Here is a 21501-nt window from a genome sequence, read left to right as displayed (position 1 = left end):
AACATTGGTAATAGCGATCAAAATAGTAAACAATAACTTTACTATAGCAGTCCTCACAGAATCTGATTGGTCGCATGATATGTTTAAGGTGTAAAACCTGGGAATGACTGCAATGAAATACATGGACACACTGGCAGAACAAAGCTGAACCCTGTTGAAGAGTTGTGACTGCTGTGAAGGTCGAATCCAGTATGTATTACTTTGTATTGGAGAGTTTTTTCCAGCTTTCAAAATAGTTACAGATTAGAAAATAATTATTTATTATTACAAAATAAGAATTTATTTGAACAGTTACATACCTTTTATAACAGAGCAAAGCGGTATGTGTTCAACGCTAGCTGTCTTTTTCTTTGTATTTGATGTAAGATTTTTCATTTTGCGCCATAATGTAACGTTAGGCTAACAAAATAATCATGAAACTGAAGGTCCCTCAGTTTTCAACTGCTGAGTCGCTGTCGAAGCCATTGTAAATTAGAACGGATAAACGTGTGTTGCCTAGCAACCACGTTGTTTGGCTAACGGTTCTCTTCCAGGACAAGCTAGTCAGCAAGAAGACAGCTAAGTTAGCTAACCAGCCGCCATTGACGGCATATTATGAGAGAGTCTTAGGTGTATTCGGTCTTTTCATCACAGAGGTTTGCCACGGTCGACTTAAAAAGCCGCTGAAGGCCATGTTTACAGAGTTGAGATTATAAAAGAACTCAATCTCGTCAGTTTTGCCAGCGGATTTCCGATAAAAGCTTTCGAAATAAAAGCCTCCTCAGCGATCTGATTATGGATCGTTTTAGGCAAAGCGTTTGTACTTCCGGTTTCGCACTGGCTATCTGACTGACTTGACGCTCAGCTTCTCAACCGTTTTTTTTCACTCTCACGAGCACGCGCACGCACGCCCTCATCCTCGCTCTCTCAAACACACATACACACACGCACACACAGACACACACACTCTCTCACTTACTCACTCCTTTCTCTTTTCAAAAGCCCCTTGTGAAGCAGATTGACAGGCTAGAATGAAAATGAGGCGGACGCTCGGTCACGACTTCAGTGCGTACGCGTCCCTTTGAGAAGACCTCTAAACTTGGATCATATCACCATGGGAGCTATTTGGGCTGCAAGGGACTTTTGTTTGTTTTTGCTCTTGTTAAATAGTCGCCAAAGCACAGCGCTTCCAGAGATTCGAGGTGGGACCGTAGTGAGTGTGTGTGCCTGTGTGTGTGTTGTGTTTTCCAGGCGCGGAGAGTGCTACTTTACGCACGCTTTCAGGAGTGCGCTCTTGTTGTTTCCCCACTGGTGACTTTAACATTTTCTTTCTTTCTAATTGTGTTTGTGTATTTACATTTGACTGTTGCTGTGGGAATTTATCTGCTTTTTGTATGCAGAAGCTTGTGGAATGAGTTTTTGTTTGTATATACCTTATTAACTCTCAGGTTAGTTTTCACTGGATTTTTCAAATGGTCTGCTGTTGGATACTACTATTATTAGGGAGCTTTTTGTTTCAGTGTTTGTAAGTTAAATCAGAGTTTTCTTTCCGTCTTCTTTAGAATATTCTCACAAATCATAACAAACTTAAAAGTGTATATATGCTTAATGTCATACTATTGTGCTTATTAGCCCATTTGAATGTGTTTTGGTAATCATGACCTCTAAGACCCATATGGATTTCAGCAGATCCATGTGCTGAGGGAAGTGATGGCTGTCACATTGATGCAATTTGTCAGACTACCCAAGGCTCATACAAGTGCACGTGTAAAGCAGGCTTTAAAGGAGATGGAAAACACTGCGAAGGTAATGTGTCTCTTGTTTGTTGAGATGTTTGGTTCACAGTCATACCTGGTTGCTAAAACTACCTGAGTGTCGTAGTGGGATCACAGAATTTGGATGTTTAGGCACATATTTTAAGGCAGAGTGACATCTGGATAGGTTATATATGTCTGTATTTTTTGTATCTTTGTAATTACCATATCACAACATTCTTTTAAGATATTGTGGTGTAATTATTTCTGTAGGGGCATGTCATTTGTGATATCTGTTAATGCTGCTACTTTATTCTCCCTATATTTCTTTAAGATAAACTATGCAGCCTCATATTGCTCTCAAATTCTTTTTCTTACTTTTAAAGAATAACATGTTTTGAATTTAACTTTTTCATCAGTAGGCGAACATTATGTGGTGTTTTTTTTCTCAGACATCGATGAATGCGACTTGGAGCACAATGGTGGCTGCGTACACGAGTGCAACAATATACCAGGCAATTATCGCTGCACTTGTTATGACGGATTCAATTTGGCACATGATGGACATAACTGTCTCGGTAAGATCAGCTTTAAACCCCTAAATAAATAACCTTTTGTGATAGACAGAGAGCTTGGATCATCAGCTCTGATGGTGAAGAGTTCATGTTTGTGTGGGCTGTATGTGAAGTTTCTCACACTCACTCAGACATCTTTATTTGAGCTGTCTTTGGATTTAAAATGTAGTCGAGCACAAACAGTTTTAGTCTTGTTCATGCAGTGATTTAAAAGATTTATAAATATTTATGTCAGAAATTTGATTTGTTAAAGCTTTATTTCCATGTGCAGTGTTTATAAGCACTGGAAAAACAGCGTTATTTGGTTTGTGTAAGCTCTTTTGTGAAAACTCATTTGTGACATAACACATACCTTTTACAGAGTTCTGTAAAGACTGTTAATCAATGCAATCAATCCACTGTCCTGTAGATGTGGATGAATGCAAGTTCAACAATGGTGGGTGCCAACACACTTGTGTCAACATTATGGGCAGCTATGAGTGCCGCTGCAAGGAGGGCTTCTTCCTCAGCGACAACCAGCACACATGCATCCACCGCTCTGTGGGTGAGTGTACAACATGCACACTTGTTCTGCAAATTGCAGTCATGCCAACACCGATGTACTGCACCTGAAGTACAATTCAGAATTATTGAAAGGATTCTGTTGCACTTCCACAAATTGAAATGCATTTTAAAATGTCTGGAGGAAGTGAAATTTTATGAACAAGTTTTTTGAGTTTGTATTATTTGTTTGTGGGTTTGCGTATGCTTGTGTCTGCTAATTGTATTAAGCTGTGTAAAAAGACAGAAATGTGTAGCAGATTCTCTAATATTCACATACAAATCTAAGAGTAGCAGCACAATGAGGGGTGACAGGTTCAAGATGGCTCCCGTCGCTGAGCTTTTATCTGCAGCGGCAACATGCTGTGGGAAAAGGCTCTCTGTGTCCCAGAGAACAAAATGAGTTAATAACTGCAACACTCAGGTCTATGTCATCTGTGTCACAGATTAGTCTGAAGTGCCTTTATTTTGTCTTCTTCACTGAAGTCAACTTAAATGCAAGTACTTTCCACTCCATTGGGTCTTGACAACCCTTTTAAATCCCGTGGACCTGTCCACTCATCTGTGACCCATCGATATAAATGGTGCTTCAGCTCATTTTTCTGCTCAAAGCATTATTAAGTATGTTGTAGGTGGTAGAAGGGTTTGCAGAACTTTGTTTTCAGGGAATGGACTTTTGAGCAACTTGTAGTCTGCTTACTGACTTTTCTTTCTCTCTCTTGAAGTGCTAAAAAGAACACAGTGGTCTATGTTTTTGGATTGTGTAAGGCGTGAGAACAATCAATGTCTTTGAGGATGCCAGACTAATCTCTTAGTATGTGTGCCTTTGTGTGTAACCGGTCAGTCACTGTAGGAGAGTTTCATTGTGTACCTCTCGCCCTCTTTCTATCCCAGAGGGCCTCAACTGTATGAATAAGGAGCACGGCTGCGCCCACATCTGCAAAGAGACACCCAAAGGAGGTGTGGCCTGTGAGTGTCGTCCAGGGTTCGAGCTGGCCAGGAACCAGAGAGGCTGCATCTGTACGTGCTAAATGGCATGAAGCTAGCTTAACACTATTCCCCTACCAAGTCACGTATAAACTGTTGGCTTCAAATGTTGCACTGATTTAATGTCTTATGGTTGCATGTTGTTGACCCTACAGTAACTTGTAACCACGGCAACGGAGGCTGTCAGCACACCTGTGAAGACACGGAGAACGGCCCCATATGCAGGTGTCATGTCAGGTACACCCTGCAACCTGACAAGAGGTCATGTGTAGGTAAGCACACTGTTTGTAGACTCACTTGTTGCTTAACACAGTGAATATAAAACCCTGTAAGACACAGTGCTGCTGTCAGACTGCTAAAGTTGTACACTAATACACATCTGTTCTGTGCATTTCTGCTGTCTTTAAACCATTTGTAAAACTCCCCTTTAAAGGTACATCTTAATACTCTGATGGGTGTTGCAATTTATTGTCCTTTAAATAAATGACTTGCCTGAAGTTCAGTAATTTCAAACTCGCGCTATGTAGCTAAATATTGTTCAAACTCACACAACATCATTGCGCTTTCTAAAAGTACCCAGAGGTTAATAAAATATATAATATGTCATACTGAATTTGGGGGAAATGTATTTAAAATGTTGAAACAAAGATAAACAAGACGTCTTGAGCATTTCAACTGGATGTAATGATGCAACTATAAAAAACTAATCTTTTAAAAAAAAGTTTTTAACTCAAGGTCCACTTGCCAGCTATTTTTCTTAGTGTATGACGTACCTTAGCAAGACTGTCAGATGTGGTTGAAAGCTCTGGAAAAAGTTGGCGACTGGACCTTGAGTGAAGATTTTATTGTCAATTGTCAAACGGAGTCCTGAGTTTGAAGTTGAATTTTGTTTACAACGTTGTATATTAGCTTCAATTAAGAGCTGAAAGAAGCATATAATGTACATTATACTATCTGAAAGTGTTTAAAAAGATTTTAACAACCTTAAAGCTACAATAGGAAAAACAAAACTCGAAAACTGCACGTGAAAACTACTTGTTAAAGTAGTTTTCAGTGTGTCTTTCATATTTCTTGGCACATGAACCACAACCGTCCATCAGTGACTGGTTGTTTTTACATATATACTGTATATAAACAGGATGAGGATGACACTGGTATGATTCATGTTTTGGGTTCTCGTTTTTATTGTAATTTCCTTTCAGAATATTGCAAAACTAAATCTCAGCTCAAGGAGTGCCCATTCCAGATGCAGCTTACAGTGTGTTGGATTTCAGTAATGCGGAGGCTATCTGGATGAAAACACAGTAACTGGAAACATCTCTCTGTCAGGTCCCCTGTTAGGCAGTGTGCATTTTTCCACACAATGGTTATGAAGGATAAGGATCAGATATTGGGTAATATCTCTCCCTCCAGGAGCTGTGTGTGTGAGGTCCAGACGTATCACTACAATGTTGTCTCCAGATTCATTTTACTGATCTGGTGTGTTATCTGACACATGCCAAGCTCCTACAGGCTGAATATCTCAAGTGTAAACATGCATCTGCTCACTGAAAGGTGACCGACACAAACGCCCACAGCTGAAGTCAGTAGAAAGGTCACATTGCCTCTTTTATTTAATAAAGGAAGTGATTTTGTGTGCCAATTCGTACTCTATTAATGATTTGTTTTGTGTGTGACAGAACGAGATGAGGCCACCACCGAGTCCTCAGACCACAACGCAACATCCTTCACTGAGGTGGACAAACGAGTCAAACGAAGACTGTTAATGGGTAAAAATTACACTGCTACATTCAGATGCTAACAGCTTGAAATTGTGTTTTACTTGATGGCGTGTTGAGCTGCCAGGAACCAGTTGGGGGTGTTAAAGAGTGGAGAGAACTAATGTCTAGTAAACTGATGCATTCCTCAGACTTTTGAGCAAACTGTGAAATGACTACACACTCTCTTCCTCGCCCCCAGTTTCCCCTGTGAAAAATATGCTTTTGTGACAGTGTGGTAGATTTCGCGTTTTCCCTCCATTTGGATAGAGCAGAGTGTGAATCTTTTCTTGTAGAGTTAGTATTTATCAGTTGTGTGATTCTGGGTTACTCAGTACATGTAAAACATTATATCTTTGGCACTTTACCAAGTACATGGCTAGCACATGAGCTCTGGGACTCTTGTCCCGGGTTGTAAATAATGCATTTTGTTATGATCAGCCTAGATGTGCAAACCTTGGTCTGGGTCTACTCTACATCCAAACATACAACTGTGCACCATGCAAAGCATATTATATCTGTTCAGAAAATCAAGCTTCTGTTTTACTAACGATCTAGTATCTGACATTTAGAAATAACAGTGTTTTTCATGAGGAGGAAGGTCATTCACACACAACCACTTTGTGTGCTGTAATTTCAGAAACCTGTGCGTTGAACAATGGGGGGTGCGACTGCACCTGTAAAGACACATCCACAGGCGTACGCTGCAGCTGCCCCGTCGGCTTCACGCTGCAGCCGGATGGAAAAACATGCAAAGGTCAGACCGCCAGTCCACAGAAAGCCTAGCAATCTATTGAAACGCAGATTTATCTTATTGGATTTGTATTGGAAGCCTTGCTAAAGTGTTGCCTGCTTCCCACAGATATCGATGAGTGTGAGCTTCACAATGGCGGTTGTGAACACTTCTGCAGGAACACCATCGGCAGCTTTGAGTGCAACTGCAGAAAAGGCTTCAAGCTGCTGACAGATGAACGTTCTTGTCAAGGTAGGGATGGTGTATTGAAAGTACCTGACAATTAGTATGAGAGTCACAGGAGCTTCATTTCTTGCGTTTTTGTTTTGATAACGGAGCTACACTTTTATCAAGCATTTAGATCACAGACTATGCTTTTAATGGTGCTGACCTGATGCAACGACAATTAAATTTAAGACGTCTCAATGAAACACTGCCATCTTTTTATCTGTAATTACTATCAAAAGCCAATGCTATTTCACCTTATGTAGCACACTATGTGTGTCACATTTCACTGAGTGGGAAAATTCAGGATCAAATGCAAATGTGTGTCTGTGGGTGGGAAATCCCTCCCGATGAAGATTGCAACTGACTGCCCTGCTATTATGTCATCTGCCTGATTTTGATTACAGATATAGATGAGTGCTTTTTTGAGCGGACATGTGATCACACTTGTGTGAACTCCCCTGGAGGTTTTCAGTGTCTGTGCAACAAAGGCTACACCATGTATGGACTGGCCCACTGCGGAGGTGAGTCTACGTTGGTTGAAGGGAGCTTCACATAACAACTTGAGCATAACGCACAAGTGCTTAATTTAGAGAGGTGTTGAGCCAAAAAGCATCCAAAAGTGAGTACTTGCTTATTGTGTTGGAAAAATGGACCCTTTAATTGTAATAATGATTTTCCATTTTTCTCTCAGATATAAATGAATGCAGTGTAAACAATGGCGGTTGCGAGCAGGGTTGTGAGAACACCATGGGTGGATTTGAATGCTTTTGCCATCCTGGCTATAAGCTGCACTGGAACAAAAAGGACTGCATTGGTAAGCCAGCGCCTCCTCCTATATGAGAGGCACGTCTGTTGAGTGCTGTTGTTTTGTCTCTTTGAAAATTGTCTGACATCCCACATTTTGAACTAAAACTTGGGGGACAAAAACAGGAGATACTTTGAATTCTGTTCTCTTTTTTCTCTTTAATTCTCTGTCACTTGGTTTTCTTGTGCTTGTATAAAACATCCAAAATGCTACAATGCTGTTGGTGCTCATAGGATGTTGGACTTTTTTTTGTGCCTCTTCCGTCATGTTCCAGTCAAAAGTTGTTCATTTTTACCTTGAAGTTTTGTTGTGATTTCTATCTAGAGGCTGAGGGTTTACCACCTGCAAACCCCCCCTCTAAACCTACCTTGAACTGTAGTAAGCAGGAGGGAGGGGACCGCTGCTTCCTGACATGCCAGTCCCAAGTTCATATCAGCAGTGGTGAGTTGGTTGGCTGCAGATCCATATTCTTTTTTTAACATTTTCCTCTCATGAGCCAAAGCTGACCAGCCAAAATACTGTACATACACTCTTGCGTAACATAGGAGTCACTGTCCTACACTCCTGCAAATGTTCCTACTTTTATTGTTTATGAGATAAAAGTATTGCTGTGTTTTCACTGTTCTTCTCCCATTTGCTGCACTTTGTTTCACTCTTGCAGTGTCTCATAGATTCTGCAAATTAAAATTCCAGAAAATGTCCAAATTTATGTCCAAACAATTCACCAGCCTAAACAGTATTTACATTTGCTAAAGAATTGGACCAAAACCAGTAACAAAAACTACCAGGCATGATGCAAGGAGGTGGCTGCTGGAAGGCGGAAAATGTTGACTAATCCATTCAGTTTTTGACCTTGCCACTAACACTAATTTTCTATCCATCTTTGGTTTAAGATAAGATAAGATCAAATTTATTAATCCCCAGCTGGGAAAATTTGGTGTTAGAGGCAGCATCAATAGATGTAGCAATAGCACTGGCTGTTATTTTGAAGCATTGCCAGGGGTGAATGGACTTCAGTAGAGCTCTGCAAACAATAGCAAACAATAAGGCCTCAGTGTGGACCGTTTGGTTAATAATAAGAACAGAAACTTCTACTACATGTTTGCTAGGCTAAATAGCTAAAAGAATGCTAACCCTGATGGAAACGCAATTAGTCAGTAAGTCTCGCTGTTCTAGATCTCGTTGTGTGAACAGCCGTCAACATCAGTCTGCAGAGGGACTCTTCGTGTTCCTACATGCTGCCTGTTTGCTCTCTCCAACTTGACTTTGTGGCCTTAACTTTTGTCTGTGTTGGTCTGTGTGTCACGGCCTCTTGTGTGTTTTCAGGGACAGAAGATTCCTACACGGTGACCTGTGGAATGCCTTTGCCCTGCCTGGCTGGCGCACAAAAGAACAACAGCGGCTTGTATTGCTTAGGCAAGTACAAAACTTCACAGATTTACATCTATCTTTCCGCTCTGCCACACAAAACATTAACTCAGGAACAACTCAGGCTTTCCTTGTTTTCACTTGATAAGGAGGTGGATCAAAATAACATGGTCTTCTGTCTCTTTGTCCCGCAGGTCCAGAAACCGCTAGTGCTCCACGCATTAAGACCACAGCCACGTTCAAGTCTGGCACCACAAAATGCAACTTAAAACGAAGTCAGGAGAAACTCAAGGAGAGTTTAAACTCAGCACACTCAGGTACAGAGGTTTCCACACAACAAGCAAAACAATGCCTCCAAACACAGGATTTAGATTACAGGTAGACAAGGATTAAAATTACAGCTCCTTCATGTTACTGGTTAAAAACAATTTGGGTTTACCAAGAACTGCCAGCATGTAAACCCACAAGCTTCAGAAGATAAAGCAGACCTGAAGGCTGCTTCAAAGTGAACCAAAAACCAAAGGCAAATGTGAAAGAAATTTGTGGGGAAAGTGATGTGGTTTTCACTGTCTTGAATGTCTCAGCGCAGCACTTTGTCTGGCAGTGACAGCGGAGGATGTAATTAGCCGTAGCATGGCTTTCAGTTGGGTCTGACCTAGCCATCAATCAAAAGGGTTTCCGATTGTAGGATTATTTTGCTTCTCCAGAGGGTTTCGGCATGGTCTTTTACATCCCTCACAGTCACTGAAAGGGCACATAATTGTTTCAAATAAAGGAACTTGTCACTGTGACATAACATCCTTTTTTCAGCTTTCCAGTCGACATGACAAAAAATGATCAAATTACTTGCATTTAAAGATTGTTTTAAACAATCTCTGAAGCAACATTAAATTATTGATCGTCATCAAGTACTTGTTTCCTCTTTCTGATACTGTTTGATCTTCTTTAACAATTGTGCAATTGTGTGTGTGTGTTTGTGTGTCTGCTGGCTGTGGCATGGTCGTTGGGGGGGGGGTTGTCTCCCATGTCCACAGATAGCAGGTTCCTCTTCACTGAAAACGTCCAGTTCAGCTACGTGAGCCTGCGCTGCACCTCGTCCGGACAGCGAACGCGCAGCCGCCATGGCAGGAAGGCCGGCGAGGAGGACGTCTCCTCGATAACAGCTGAGTTTGAGCTGGATGTGAACCTAGAGGAGGTAACAGGTTGGTCTCTCTGCGCTTCCTCTCTGCCTGCCTGCAACCTGTGCTTCTTGTTCTCCATCTTTCTTTCGCTGCTGTCTGTTCGTCACTAAACAAACAAAATGTTAAAGTATCTCCTGTTTTGACTTGGCTATGGTGGTGGGCTCTAGGCTGGGTCTTAGAACCGAGCAGTTTTTTTGTTTTATGTCATTGAATTCTTTATATGTGGTGGCTTTCCTGAGACTTGATGGTGCAGTTGTGTGAATGTCTAGGTAAGCATCCAGGCATGAGTGTACACTTTACCATAGGTGTGGGAGATTGCTGTGGAAACAGTTGTGGTATCAAGTGCCTCTCTCAGCAGAGAGCTGTGACCTGAACTGCGTGCGCCGACGCTCAGAGAAGAGGCTCAGGAAGACCATCCGGACCCTGAGGAAGTCCATCAACCGGGAACAGTTCCACCTCCACTTTGCCGGTTCGGACTACGAGCTCGGCAAGAGTCTGGGCCAGCCGGCTGAGCTGCCGGGACACTGTGTGGCAGGACAGATGCTGGTGGGCAGGAAATGTGGTGAGTTGAGATTTTTGTAATTACTTTCTATTGTACACATGTCAAAGGTCAGGAGATGGACCACTCAGTCAGGCATCACTTATACTGGAAATACTGATGCTTTTCATCTCTCAAGAGCACAGATCCAACTACTTCTGTCACACCTAACACAAAGCAGCAATAGCTCTGACTAGGCCTTATACACACAGTAGACTCATAGTCCTGTCTTTAAGCAATTGAAATGGTCCATGCCAGTGAGATATATTTAGACAAGCTGGTTTAATGATTGGATTTGGAGCAGGTGTTGGCCAGATGAGTGCCATATTTGGTTTGCAGACATGCTGTAATGAGCTAGTTTGAGGGGAGAGCGAGCTCTCATAGAAGAACAGAGAGACTGTTGTTGGCCCTCCAAACTGTGAGATCTTCCAGCATCTCCCTGGGATAAGATTGTAACTTGAGGGCTGATGGCAGGTCTCCTGGTAGCTGTTGCCTCTTGGTTGGGTTTTATATATAAGCTGTGATGGAGAACATGTTCATTAAATAAGACCGCACACTGTCAGTGGTAGAGAGCTGAAGGCTGGTATGTGTTTTCTCTGGCTGTTGGGACCGTGAGCCCCTGATTTCGGGCCTCACAGTGAGTTTGCTGCCTGCTGCACGCTGTCTCTATATCAGTAAGAGCAAACTGGTGCCTGTCTTCTGTTGGGATGTCTAAATATTTATTCAAATGGTTTTGTTCGATATATGTACTTCTGATATAGACCCAGAGCTATAGTACCTAACTTCATACAAATCCTCAAGTGTGTTTAAGCTTTTTGTTTCCCCCCTGTTTAACCACAGAAGAATAGGGCTTATTGATGTGTTATTATTCATTTCAAGGTCTTTGCACTTTGAGACAATGTTGCATATACATCCCTGTAACACTGTATTTGTTTGGCCTCAACATTAACTTCAAAGCCATTTCTGCTGTTGAGCTGTGCTGACATGATTTAAACCTAAACTGCTCCTGGTCATTACTTCTATCTTTCAGTAACACAGGTCTTAAGTGTGTTGATTCCTTAACTCCCCCGCTATGCTTTCAGGTCAACATTAAGCAGTCTATTGGCCATGGCAGGGGTGTAGACATGTAATTTGGGAGAGGAGGGAGGGGGCTGAAAGCCATTCTTCTTAACCTCCAGCTCTTTAAAGGAGCTATATTTTTCCCCTCCTCCCCCAGCTCCCACTCTGGCTTAGCTCAGAGAGCAGTTTAGTCCTTTTCAGTTTGCCCACTCCATTGAAAACCCCATTTGAGGCTTGTTCTCACTGCCTCAGAGGGATGACAACACAGGCTCCCGTGCATTTGGAGAAAATATGCCTTCACCTCCGTGCACTCTTTGAAGCGTTTTTCTTCTGATTGTGCAGTTCATTTTTGGTTACTGGTCGCAATGCTTTCTATTCCAGGACATTGTTTCTGTTTAAATACATTGTATGGATGATTTAGTTTATTAATTATGTAAATATTTTGTTGTTCAGATGTGTATTTGTACTGTTCAGCATGTGACTGTATCAGTAAACATTTGTATGAAAAGTAAAACAAGTGTGAACAGGTCAACAATCACAATGATCCAGAAATGCCATGACTGCTGCGTGTCCACATCTATTTGACTTGTTTGTGTGTTTGTTTTAACATTGAAGATGTTTAGGAAGTGCTGTTGATTCAAGATGGCAGTTTGAGTGCTGTGTCCCCCCTGCCCCCCAGCTGGGGCCACTTTGCATGACCCCCAGCCACTAAACTGCTAAAGAGAATTGACTTCAGCCACACCATGGGAATCAATTAGCATCAGTTGTTTGGGCCTCTGCTTGATGGGCGCGAGCAGTGATTGGGCCAAGCAGAATGGGGGGATTCAGAAACCTGACCCCTTTTATTGGGTTCAGCTCCTTACCACTGTGATACCGTAGTGTTTTCCTATGTCATCAAGTAGGCAAAGACTGGGGACTTGAATAGAGGTGAAAGGTCTTTTAAACCTCTTTGGGGCCATCAATTCGAGGACTCTATAGAAGCGTTCTTTGCATTTGAAAGGCTTCAAGGTTTTTTCTCTCTTTCACTCTCACTCTCTCTCTCCTCTCACTGCTTCCCTCTGTCAAATAAAAGCTGTTAGGGGACAATGCAATGATGGCTCCTCATGGTCTTTCAGAATAAACAATAGGTTTCAAAAAATAAACTGCTCTTGAGAGAATTACATTTTCTTTCTTTAGAGGAAAATCGAACAATTTGCTGAGCCATGTATAATGGATCTATGTTAAAGCTTTTGTGTGTCGCGTTTTTAGAGATAGTGGTTTCTCTACTTATAGACGGCTTAAAGGCTTCAACTGACTGAGGTACATTTTGTGCTATAGGCCTGGGATTTAATTGATTTATACTAGTGTGAGATCAGCTTCAATTTTAAAGTTCTAAAGACCATCAGACAGACACCGTAATTCCCAAATTAATTACAGGCATCACTCTGAATGGGAGGAACCAAAGCAAAACGGCGCGTTGTTCCCTTTAATCAAGCCGTTGCACTTTTGTGAGATAAGAGGGAAATACTCTCTTTGATTTTGACTCTGTGTTTGCTTTTGAAAGAGGTGAGGGTGCTTATGGTGGTATTAAAAGTTCCTCCCTGATGCACAGCCGTGTCGTATCAAGTATTAGGACGTGTCAGATGTAGGGCACAAAGGCAGCTGTGGAGAGGGTTGGTGCTCTTTTGTCTCAGTGTTTTTGACTGTAAGCTTAGTGCTGTGCTTTCTGGAAGCATACGTGTCCCTACACATTTGTTTACAGTGTGTGTGTGAGTGCCTTGAGTTGCATCTAAATTAATGTGAATGACTGTATGCTTTATTATTCATTTATTTTGCTGTATTTATGTATGTATGTGTGTAAAGGATCATGCAGCCTTTTGGTGGCCCAGAGAAGACTCACAACGCTTCACTTTGTAGTGGTACTATAGTAATGTAACACTATTAGTTTCAATGTCAAGTAACAATTAGTAAGAAAATATTTTTACATTTTAAGTAATAATGTTACTATTAACAATTAAAAGCTCCATTTATTACTTTTTTTATCCAATGGTTAACCCATACCATCATTTTATTGTTAAATGCTATCCTTTAACAGAGTGCTAGCTTAGATTTTCTTTACATTTTCTTTGTGTGAAGTTTTGACAACTTAGTTAATAAGACCACATTTAGCATGAGTAATGTGTAAAACACTTTGTTTTAGTGTATACACAATGAAATGTCAAACTGAGGGACATAACTCATAAACACACTCTTGTAAGTACTTTGTCTTTTATGACCATGTAATTTTGGAACACATTGGATTATTAACGTGTTTCTACATCAATAACTATGTTCAGTTCAGCCATAGCCTAAAGCCAGTATGGAAGGTCTACGTGTTTGTCCTGCCTGGTTCACTCCATTGATATTTTCTCAATTTTGATATAAACCCATATTAAGAAGTTCACCAAACACACAACAGTCACTGTATCTTGTGAATAATTATCACAAGTTGTCCTGGTTACTTGCCCTAAGTTTTCTTTGTCAGTGTAAGGATTGTAAAAGTTTGTGGGTGCATCAATAAGCATGATGTGTTCTTTCATGTTACTGTTCATGTGTACTTATGTAGCAGAGGTTATATCACTGACATGTAAGGCTTGTCTGACAGAAGGCACCAGATAACTTGTCATAAACAGTCCGACGATGCCTTGACAAAATGCAGAGTTAGTGAGATCAGTCCCAGTTGCAGCATTTAAAGCTCCACTAAACTTAGCTGTTACATTCTCCACCGTGATGTATAGCGCAGTATACTGAGTTAAACTGCATCAAGGTCGATCATACTTGTAATGTTCATTACCATGCAAGTAAAACTCTTAAATCTGTCAACAGATTGATAAATTGTTCTGGCTCAGCTCATGCCTTTGATGTGTTAAGGATGCTCTTCAGTCTGTTTATCCATTTCAAGTATGTACATGGTCCTGTTTGATTACACTTGAGAGGCAGCTGATTAAGTCTGGGTTACTTTACTTTAATGGTCTTGTCATGCAATTGAACCACTGTATTTATAGTGTAAATCTACAGTGTGGTTAGGACTGTTTGATTATGTGTAGCCGCAGGGCATCCTGCTGTATTTGTTGACTCATGTCTGCATTTTACATTGTCTTCTGTCTTCCCTAGACTTTGTATACAAGTGCTTTGTGACTCTGATCTTTCCGCGAACTTGATGTAAATTACAAGCTCAGACACATCGGTCTGTTTTGGGTGTCTTAACTTGAGTGTTTGTTTTCAGTTTGTAAGGCAAATTATTGATTTCACCGGCTTGAATAATTAAATTTGTTTCAACTTGATTACACTTCACAGTACTCCTTTTGAGAGAACAAAAGATGTGTTTAAGTATTTAGGGAACATGATTTTTTTTTTCCAAACTCACCACAGCACAAAGATAAAATGATCAGCTCTCAAAGATGTGACAAACAGCCAACCTTGTCAGGCCTAAGTTCTGTTTTGCTCTCTGTATAATCAGGGATGCACCTATGTGTGTATGAGTCTTTCCACAAGTAAATAATTGAATTAATAACCTTAAAACTTGTGTCATTCTCCACTTGTTTGTTAGTGAGCTGCAGTGTCGGGACTTACTACGACGGGGATCAGGGAAGGTGTGTGTTGTGTCCAGCTGGAACGTATCAGGATGAGGAAGGACAGATGTCTTGTGAGGTCTGTCCTGGACCTGAAGGGAGAGAAGTCTCCAAGGTGGTCGGGGCTCGAAACATATCGGAGTGTGGAGGTAAGACAGTCAAGTCAGCTTTATTTATGTAATTCAAAATCCCAAATGTCCCTCAAATTGTTTTACAAACTTAACAGGAAAAAACTCTTAGAAGGAAAAAAAGGCAGTAACCTCCTGGGCTTTCGTCATCATTCAGGGACGATTCAGCAACATGTTTAAATAGCCTCCACTGCCTCTTATTGATAACATATATTTATTGATATTTCAGTTTCAATCTTCTGTTTTTCCAATCAATAAGCAGTAGATACCAAGCAAACTCAACATCACCCTCAAAATCCATGATGATAAATAGCGAGCTACCAAAAACCGTTAGCACAGTGCAATAGTAAACTGTGCTAAGAAGGGCGCTGCTTTTGAAACGTCGCCTCAAGACAAGACACACCTTCAAGTGGGTAGCCTTGTTGTCTTGAATGCAAATTGTTGTCACACTGGGCTGATGCAAACCGAGTCAGGCCAAGCCAGCACATGTGTATGGAAAAGAGCTATGAGTAGTTATCAAGGGTCATCAAGGGTCTGCACAGTTTTTCACCACTTGACTGTAAACATTTCCATCCATGATCACATTCAGAGCATTACAAATATAAACCCATTAAAGGAATAACTGTGTTGAGCAGGGAGCTTAAGAGGTGCTGGTAGGTGGACTTTTGTTACCAAAGGACAGGGCAGGGTTAACTCTTTCCAACTTTTTCCACTCTTTGTGCTAAGCTAAGCTAACCGATTGCTGGCTGTAGCTTCATATTTACTGTACAGAAAAGAGAGTGGTATTGATCTCCTGTCAGCAAGAGAGTGGATTTTCCAAAAATGTCTGTCTTATTCAAAGATTACAGATATGTTTGTGTTTATTCTGCCTATTTAAAAGAAAAATAAGCTTAAAATTTTTGCTTTTAGAATTTCCTCCTGTTGGTAATAACAATAGTTTATATTGTGCAGCACTTAAGAGAAACAGTATTTCCAATGAAACAAAAAAAGCCAAAAATGCATAGGCTAAATGCGAAATATAATGTAAAATCAGGAACAAATAAATGGAAAACAGAAAGGCAATAAGGGCACAGAAGGACACAAAATGCAGATAACAGTTTTGTGAATACGAGCCACACAGGAAGCGATGGTGCCTCGATAACGATCTCTCCCCGGCAGATGTTCTGCTTTGTGTAAAGCCAAAGACGCTCAAGCTCAGATGTTGAAGATGTATTTGAATTCAAAAGGTGAACTCCTGAAGAAAAGCTGAAGGAGCCACCATGTTTTGGTGGTGTCCCGTGCTGTTATCAGAGTCACTTTGTGGCTGAATCCCAGATCCCATCTCCTCCGTCAGACTAAACAATAAGAGCTATCAGAAAACTCCCACTGGCACCCACTATTAGTCACTCAGAAGTTACACTATGTGCACTTGGAGATAAAACATGGTGTCATTCCATTAATGTTTGCTTAAGCTTTGCAGTAGGTTCTTATCTCAATAGAAAGGGAGAATATTTTCTGTCATATTTCACATGAAATGTAACAAAGAAACCTTGAAATTAAATGAATTCAAGTGGTCCAGTGTCAAATATTTTGTAATAGATAAAATTCAGCGAACACTTTGCTGTGTCCAACAGTTCACGCTCTGACTGACCAAATGCTTGTGTGTGTTCAGGTCAGTGTCCACCCGGTCAGTACTCTCATGATGGTTTCATCCCCTGCCTGCCCTGTCCACTGGGAACGTACCAGCCAGAGGTGGGGCGCACCTCCTGCTTCCCTTGTGGAGGGAACCTGGTGACCAAGCGCAGTGCTGCTGTTGCCTTCCAGGAGTGTGAGACCAAAGGTGTGCAAGTGAACAGCCTAATAACCCCAGTTTAGTTTAGTAAAGTTCCTCATATTTGGTAGAATATTGTTAGATGGTTCTTTTTGAGCTGAGAAAGTGTATAAAATCCTGTCAAACCTAAAAGATGCAGTGAAACGTTTGTGGGTGTTTGAACTCTCTTTTTAATCATTTTTTTCTTGACATCACAACAGTATGGTGGGTGCTGAGTCTATGGAGCTCTTTTGGCTGTTGACAGAAACTTTGCCGCCCTCTGCAGCTGGTGTACTGTCTGTACATTTAGGAGCTCAAATCAGTTTAAAACTGTGCACCTAGATGTCAACATTTCAGGAACTAAGGGAAAATTTTTGATTTTAGCTTCATGACATAGTATTTTTATGTGTAATCTATTTGTTTTTTAAGCACAACACAGCAGATTTTCTAAACCGAATGATAAGCATCAAATCTTTCACAATGTGTAAAATCATTAAAAAGAGCCAGATTAGAGATGCAAACATTTAATCCAACAGTGAATTTTGGGAGCGTTACATAAACTGTCCTCTATCACTGTGCTTGGCTACCGCAGTCCAGTGCTCTCCAGGACATTACTACAACACCAGCACACACCGCTGCATCCGCTGTCCGACGGGCACGTATCAAGGAGAGTTCGGGCAGAACTACTGCGTCGCCTGCCCTGGAAATACCACCACTGACTTTGATGGCTCCACTAACATCATGCAATGCAAAAGTACGTACTGTATGTCTTTACACGGTAATCCCTCTGAAACATGTACACGTAGAAAAGCGGAGCAACAATTCACAGCAGCTACACCGAGACAAAAAAGAAAGAGTTTGAAACACCTGTGTACCTTTACAGACCGACAGTGCGGAGGAGAGCTGGGAGATTTCACTGGTTACATTGAGTCCCCCAACTACCCGGGGAACTACCCAGCTAACGTCGAGTGCACATGGACCATAAACCCTCCACCCAAACGCAGGATCCTTATCGTCGTCCCTGAGATCTACCTGCCTATTGAGGACGAGTGCGGAGACTACCTAGTAATGAGAAAAAGCTGTACGTGTTAACTCTGTGTGTGTGTGTGTTTGTGTGAGTGAATTAATTTTCAAAAAAGAAACCGCAAGGTTCACTATTATTTTAAGGATGAGATTTGTTTTGGTTGGATATGCTTAGGCTGGGTTAAGGTTTGGGTTAGGCGTATAGCAGTTACAGTAGGGATCATGGCAAGCTCAAGTCAACATAATGTGTGATTATCTTATTTGTCTTACTGGAATTACAAAAGACTGCTAGCATTTATGTTGTAAGGTAATTATAGACGCCGTCCTGTGTGCTACTTTCACAGCTCTCTCCAACTCTGTGACAACCTATGAGACTTGTCAGACATACGAGCGTCCCATCGCATTCACCTCCCGCTCCAAGAGGCTTTGGATACAGTTCAGGTCCAACGAGGGAAACAGTGGGAAAGGCTTCCAGGTCCCATATGTGACATATGATGGTAAGAAGAGACGTTTTGTACTTGACATAACTATGACGCTGCTACCTTAGTGTGTTATGCAAATTTGATTTGATCGGTTGCATTAATGAGATGTTTATGGACCTCATTTGTTTCAGAGGACTACCAAGAACTAATAGAAGACATAGTCAGAGATGGAAGATTATACGCTTCTGAGAATCACCAGGAAATTCTCAAGGTATGTAGATACAAATGTTTTTTCATCATGTATTGTAACTTTGGACCAGAGTATGACAGAAAATTCACTACAGTGACAGCCAGAGAAATGTGAAGAAGACATGTATATTACAGTGTTTCCTGTGTAATGTGACACTTTATCTGTTTTTGCACCTATTATTCTCACCTAAATTAAATAGAACATACTAACATCAATAGAAAAGTGTTTAATGCTTTGTCTATGAATAGCGCAAATCAATATATTTATTAAAATATTTTCTTTGGTGCTTTTCAGTAAGCAAGGTGAACATAAAAACAAGAAAACACTACATCCTGACATCCATACCCACCATATCCACACCTAGAAAAAGACAAAAATACACAAAGAGAAGGGAAAAAAATAAATATCAGAAAAAGAAAAAGGGGTTTTGCAGCAGGTTTAGATGATTTTTAAATATTTTCTGGACATGTTATGCCTTTATTCGAGAGCAGACGGCAGAGACAAGCAACAATAGCAAGCAACAAACAATGACAAGCATTATTTACATTGACAATTATATGGCGTACGTGTTTTTGTTTTTTTCTGTGCTGACGTCCAGTTAGCATGTAGCGCCCTCTTTTGGAGACTTGTGGAAATACAGGCTGCTGCTCGCTTGATTTTAACATATGCTTTTGCTTTTCATTAATGCAATACATTCTCTCATCAGGACAAGAAACTCATGAAGGCGTTGTTTGATGTGCTGGCTCACCCGCAGAACTTCTTCAACTACACAGCGCAAGAATCAAGAGAAATGTTCCCCAAGTCTTTCATCCGCTTCCTGCGTTCCAAAGTCCTGAGATTCCTTCGCCCTTAGCATGGTCTGGTTGCTGCACAGTTTCTGGATACTTTCTGAACAACCTAGATTAGATACTGACCACAGTATCTGTTTTATCCACTGACCCCTTTAAGAATATTCTGTAGTTATCTGTTTTCACATGGAGCGATACTAGAGTGGACTCCACTCTTGATAAAACTGATCCTGAATAGAAAGTGGACAAGCAAAGCAAGTGGACTTTGAACTGGAGCTTTAAGAGGGAGCAATGATCTGTGATAAAGCGGTACAGAGTGTAGACTCACATGGGCATCCTCAGACTTTGTTTGGAAATTTGGATTTCAATTGGCAACAGAAGAATTGTAATGACTTTACACCCTGCTTCAGAGTTTAAGGTCACCATCTCCAAAGGGCAGTCTGTGTAGTTGAATATTGCTAAATACCATACATGCCAGCTTTATGAGGCATTTGCTAATAGCATCATGATTAAAACAAATATGTTCACCAAACAGATATATACTGAATGTCAATGATACTGTATATAGGGTGTGTATCTAGTTTTAACATAGGCTACTTTCACAGGTAGAGGTTAACTGACAGAACAAATATAGCACAAATGTTTTCTCGGGAACATTAGCACTACCAAAGGAGTAGTGGCACCACAAAAGCAATTATTCTGATGAATGTTTTGTATATGATGTAAAAAGTTTTAGGTGAAACGTTAATGTATTGTAGCAACTACGTACATTTTTGACAGTTTAGCAGTGCTGCAATTGCTGGTGGCCCGTGTATTTGATGTTCCAACGTGAATGAGCGCTACTCTTCTGAAAAACCTTCACAGTTTTCCAAAAAACTTTACAGTGGCTTTAGCGCATTCATGACACATCATCTGCTTCAGCAAAACGACCCCAGTATGCATCAATACATTGTGTATTGTGAACTAGCAACCAAAGACAACTGTTCACTCTGCAGACACGCAGAGAATTGGGAGTGAAGCGGTTTGAGAGACAGAACAATATGAGGTCAGAAAAGAAATGAGAAGTCCTGTAAAATAGAATTGAGCTATTCAGCTGTCTTAGATGACACATGTATGTATATTTTTTATGGTTTTGTACATCTAATATACTGTAAATAAAGATAGGAAACTTAGTTTGTGTTTTTATTCCTTTTTCACACTTTTTTTTCCCTTTTTGTAGCACAAAACAGGACTTTTTAATTATTTAAGCTGTGTTTCAGTCACAGACACACATTTCAGTCACAGACACACAGCAATACTACTCTATTAGGCCAGATAAAGTTTTGATGTACTCATCAGCAAGATGGTATTTAGACATAATACATAACGCTCCACTTTTTACTTAGGTATGAAAACCCACAATGACGTGAACTGCTGTCTGGCTATAGCTAAATGTGTACATGAGCAACTCATTTTAGACATGTATGATAGTCTTTTTGTATCATTTCCCAATAATGTGATTGGGAATCTTAGGAAAACACACTATTTTTTGTATATACATTTCATTTATGTTCACTGGTTTGGGGTAACTTTATTTTTTATTTGTATACGTTGTTTCTGTACCTTGTTTCTACATCCAGTATTTCTCTGGTATTTCTTGTTCTCCTGTAATGCTTAATATCCCTCCTGGCCATTAATAAAGTTTAATGTCCTTACTACTGGTTTCCAGTCGTAGGTCTCCAATATTCAGAATAAACTTTATGAGACACAATATCATGAATAGACCTAATCAATTCCTAATATAGGTAAACCATCACTCCATAATATAAAGCCAAAATAATGTCATTACAACTATTATTATTATATATCTTATAACAACATGACTATACATATTATACACAGTCAAGGCCAAAATTATTCATACCCCTAGCAGGTTTTGATTTAAAGTTACTTTTATTCAACCAGCAAGTTTTTTCTTGGTTGGAAATGATACAGGCATCTCCCGGAAGATAAGACGATGTACAAGTG

General features: G+C 40.6%; 1 protein-coding gene across 4 annotated transcripts; it reads left to right on the top strand.

The window, feature by feature from the left end:
* The first annotated feature begins 1011 nt into the window (after positions 1-1011).
* scube2 (signal peptide, CUB domain, EGF-like 2) lies at positions 1012-21189 on the top strand. Of its 4 annotated transcripts, none has more exons than XM_041936964.1 (23): positions 1012-1181; positions 1669-1785; positions 2186-2311; positions 2718-2852; positions 3743-3868; positions 3991-4107; positions 5515-5604; positions 6233-6349; positions 6455-6577; positions 6958-7074; positions 7245-7367; positions 7683-7799; positions 8685-8774; positions 8921-9043; positions 9761-9928; positions 10263-10469; positions 15073-15243; positions 16874-17041; positions 17604-17765; positions 17895-18092; positions 18379-18531; positions 18648-18727; positions 19413-21189. In XM_041936964.1, the coding sequence occupies exons 1-23, from the start codon at positions 1094-1096 to the stop codon at positions 19557-19559; spliced, it is 3063 nt and encodes a 1020-aa protein (XP_041792898.1). In that variant the 5' UTR covers positions 1012-1093; the 3' UTR covers positions 19560-21189. The 4 variants fall into 4 exon arrangements, with proteins under 4 accessions (XP_041792898.1, XP_041792986.1, XP_041792812.1 ...); XM_041937052.1 differs by having other exon boundaries at positions 1666-1785; positions 10266-10469; XM_041936878.1 differs by having other exon boundaries at positions 1666-1785.
* The last annotated feature ends 312 nt before the right edge of the window (positions 21190-21501 follow it).

Source organism: Chelmon rostratus, chromosome 1 (genome assembly GCF_017976325.1).
Source record: "Chelmon rostratus isolate fCheRos1 chromosome 1, fCheRos1.pri, whole genome shotgun sequence".
Lineage (NCBI taxonomy): Eukaryota > Metazoa > Chordata > Actinopteri > Chaetodontiformes > Chaetodontidae > Chelmon > Chelmon rostratus.
The sequence above is the reverse complement of the archived record's forward strand: the minus strand, read 5'-3'. Positions and strand labels throughout refer to the sequence as shown.